Genomic DNA, 3713 nt, shown 5'->3' on the forward strand with positions numbered 1-3713 from the left:
CACAGCAGCTTGTTTCAGGACAAAAAGAGGGACGGCCCTTTCTGCTCAGGTCCTGTTCCCTGTTATGTATAGTCTTCGTAGCAGCTGGCAAGCCTGTGGTCCCCAGAGCTCTGTGGCCAGTGGAGTGGGGTTTGGATCTGGGCCTGCATCTGCCTCGCTCTGCCCCTCCCAGCCGTAGCAGCTGGGCCTCGGGCAGGGTGGGCCCTTGGCCAGTGACCCGCTGGCTGAGAGTCTGAGCTTAATTCATGGTTGTCTGAAGGCCATCCCCCATTGAGGACCCAGGCTCCCAGAGCCGACTCTGCTGGGAGAGCGCTGGCTTTCTACCCCCTCCCACCCAGTTAGCCACGACCAGAACCTCACCCAGCTGGGGAGTCCCCACTTCCTGGGCTGGAAGGCGGTCTCTCTAGGAAGCAGTGGTCCTTCTCATGTAATTATGGCCTCCTGATTTCCTCCTTGGGGCTTTCCTGGGTAGGATTTGGGCAGCATCTTCTCAGCTCGCAAGCCAGCAAGCTTTCCTCCCGAGGCCTCCTCCCGAGGCCTGGGCTCATTCCAGAAATAGCAGCCCGTAACCCCCTGGGCAAAGGGCCTGGCTGGGAGGTGATGGGTCCCCGTGGTCTGGGAGTGGGTTGAGTGTCCTTCCTTCTCAACGGGTCCCCACATTACATCTCTAACTCCTGCCGGCCTCTGCTTCTCCCCTCCCGGGCAGGACCTGTGTGGAGCCACCACCTGTGACACCCTGGGCATGGCCGACGTGGGCACCATGTGTGACCCCAAGAGGAGCTGCTCGGTGATCGAGGACGATGGGCTGCCCTCGGCCTTCACCACTGCCCACGAGCTGGGTATGCAGGGCTCTCGGGGTGGGGGTCGAGAGGGCAGGGCTCCCTTCTGCTCCCTCTGGGTGTGAGCTGGCTGCTCTGAGCAGGGGTGGACATTTGTCTTTTTTCCCTCAAGGCCCTGTAGCAGTGGCTCCCTCTTCTGGGTGGGCCTGCCCATGGGTCCCCCATGCCACGGCCCCCCTCTGAGGCCCCTCGTCTCCCCTGCAGGCCACGTGTTCAACATGCCCCACGACAACGTGAAGGTGTGCGAGGAGGTGTTCGGGAAGCTCCGAGGCAATCATATGATGTCCCCAACGCTCATCCAAATTGACCGTGCCAACCCCTGGTCGGCCTGCAGCGCGGCCATCGTCACCGACTTCCTGGACAGTGGGCACGGTGAGCGGGGCCTGGGGAGGCGGGCCGCCCGGCCCATCTGTCTTCTGTTACCCATCTCACTCGCGACTCGAGGAGCTAGGCTCTGGTGGGGCCCGTTCCGTGTCCCTGGCTTCGTCCTCTCCCTGCCTTCGAGACCCCGTGCTGGCCATGGCCACCTCTCTGGGCCCGTCCCTGATGAACATCCTCGGCTCCCGCAGGAGACTGCCTCCTGGACCAGCCCAGCAAGCCCGTCTCCCTGCCCGAGGACCTGCCGGGCGCCAGCTACCCGCTGAGCCAGCAGTGTGAGCTGGCCTTCGGTGTGGGCTCCAAGCCCTGCCCCTACATGCAGTCCTGCACCAAGCTGTGGTGCACGGGCAAGGCCAGGGGCCAGATGGTGTGCCAGACGCGCCACTTCCCCTGGGCAGACGGCACGGGCTGCGGCGAGGGCCGCTTCTGCCTCAAGGGGGCCTGCGTGGAGAGACACAACCCCAACAAGTACCGGGTGAGTGGGGGCGGTGGCGCGGAGGGGCGGGCGCGGGGGTGCTCAGGAGCCTCCCCAGGGGGCCAGCCCGGCGCAGATTGCTGCGTGGCTGTAGCTGTGTCAGTGCTGCGGGTGTCTCCACGACTGGCGGTGGTCCTGTCCCCTTCTTGATTATGAGACTGGAGAAAAATGATGTGGCCAGTCAGGGAAGCTGGCAAGCCTCCCACCTCCCAGTCCTGAGCTGCACCCCATCTCCTTGGGAGGGGCTCAGGACCCGGCCTCCAGCCCCTGAAGTTCCGACTGGCTAGTGACCTGCTCTTCATTTCTACCTTCTTTGGGTAGTTCATGGCCAGGGAGCCTGAGGTGCACCAGGCTCATCCGTTACATCCTGAACTTAGCTTCAGTTTCTGTTGTGATTTGTTGTTTTTGAAGTTGAAACATAAATGAATGAAAGTTATTTTTTTCCTGATAAATAGGAATACCAACCAAACCAGAACAAATTCAAAACCCAGATATTCTCTGAATATAGTAAGAGTTTTATATTCTTCCCATCTTGGGTTGGGATAGCAAAGGGATTGGCACTTTTCCAGGTAGGAGGTCCACCCTCTCCCTGGATCCTGGTGGGGACTGTCCGTCCATCTTCTGCCTCGGCCCTGTCCACAGGAGAGCTTGCTGTGGGGTTTTTATGTACTCAGAGGCAACATGATAAAAAAGCATTCATCAAATACTTAAATCAATTTCTCTGAGATGGGTATGGTACAGAATTCTGTAAAATCTTCTGTTTTTGGAATATACATTTAATTAAAACTTCATTCATTAGGCAACAACCCACTGCGTTCAGGGTTCTGGGTGGTCAGAAAAGCAAAGAAAACATGGGCCATGTCAGAAAGCACACAGTCTAGTGGGGAAATCAGAAATGTAACTGTCATCCATGGGGTGGGGGAGTGTATGCTGTGCGTTGAGACAGAGCAGGACACATGTCGTGGAGAACAAGGATGAGAACCCACTGATGATTGGAGGGGCCTGAAAAAGCACTGATGAGGAAGGCGGACTGGAAGAGAGTCGTGAGGGATAAGTGGGGTCTCAACGGGCAGAGATGGGGCAGAGTCTGGGAGGTGGGCTGAGCTGGAGGCTTGTGGGGATCAGTGCTCCACTGGGGACATCTTTGAGAGGGTGGTTTGGAACCAGCCAGAGACTGCCTGGACCCCTAGTCTGCTGCACAGAGGCCAGGAGCTCTTGAGGACAGGCCAGTTATGGCCACCTCCTTCTCTTGGGAAGAAGAATCTGGAGGGTAAATAAATAGGTTAAGAGGACGTTGGATATAGGAAACGTGATGTGAGAGGCACTCTGGACCTGTCAGTCCCTCAGCAGCCAAATCCACTCTGTCCTCAACCTCATTTCTGAGCAGACTGTCGCTTCTTTACCTTGGCCCTTCAGGGAGTTATTGCCCTCAGCAGTCAAGATCAAAGCACAAAGCTTATTAATCACCCCAGTGACCTCAGTTCAGGAATCCCACTCTGTCCACTGAGGCCCCATTTTCCCCAGTTTAACTGCCTCTAGTTTCTGAACTCCAGCAATTCTTCAAGTCTATTTTATGTACAGTCCATCCATTGATCTGACCAGCTTTCCATTGCCCCTTACGCAACTCAGATCCTTACCAGCTTGTTATTGAGTGGAGACTTGGTGGTCCAGCGTTGGAATCACTCCTTCACAGATGCTCCCCTGCCCCGTCCCTATTCAATGTATTCACTGGGCCAAGCCATCCCCCAATGGCATCTGACTCTCTCCCATCCCCAGTGGTGCCAGCCCACCTTGCCAGGACCAGCCCCACCTCCCTCTCCCCCACCTGCTTTAATCCCATCTGACAGCAGGTGCACAGGCTTCTTTTTATTGTTTGTCTTCCCTGCTGGGATGCGTTTGCTTTGAAGGCAGAGATTTGCTTGTAGTAACAATTCAACAAATACTGGGCAAATGAGTGATTGGATGGCGCATGGCAGAAGTGTTTTCTGTAGGAGCATGCAGGAAGAAGTGATGCCAGGTAA

The 3713-nt window shown here is 56.8% G+C and overlaps 1 protein-coding gene across 1 annotated transcript in view; it reads left to right on the plus strand.

Moving 5' to 3' along the window:
• Nucleotides 1-3713, plus strand: part of ADAMTS15 (ADAM metallopeptidase with thrombospondin type 1 motif, 15) — a 25117-nt gene that overhangs the window by 12590 nt on the left and 8814 nt on the right. The window contains 3 exon segments of the mRNA XM_010844724.1: nt 707-839; nt 1044-1211; nt 1409-1692. Coding sequence (XP_010843026.1) covers nt 707-839; nt 1044-1211; nt 1409-1692 — 585 coding nt within the window.

Source organism: Bison bison, unplaced genomic scaffold (genome assembly GCF_000754665.1).
Source record: "Bison bison bison isolate TAMUID 2011002044 unplaced genomic scaffold, Bison_UMD1.0 scf7180017864205, whole genome shotgun sequence".
NCBI lineage: Eukaryota > Metazoa > Chordata > Mammalia > Artiodactyla > Bovidae > Bison > Bison bison.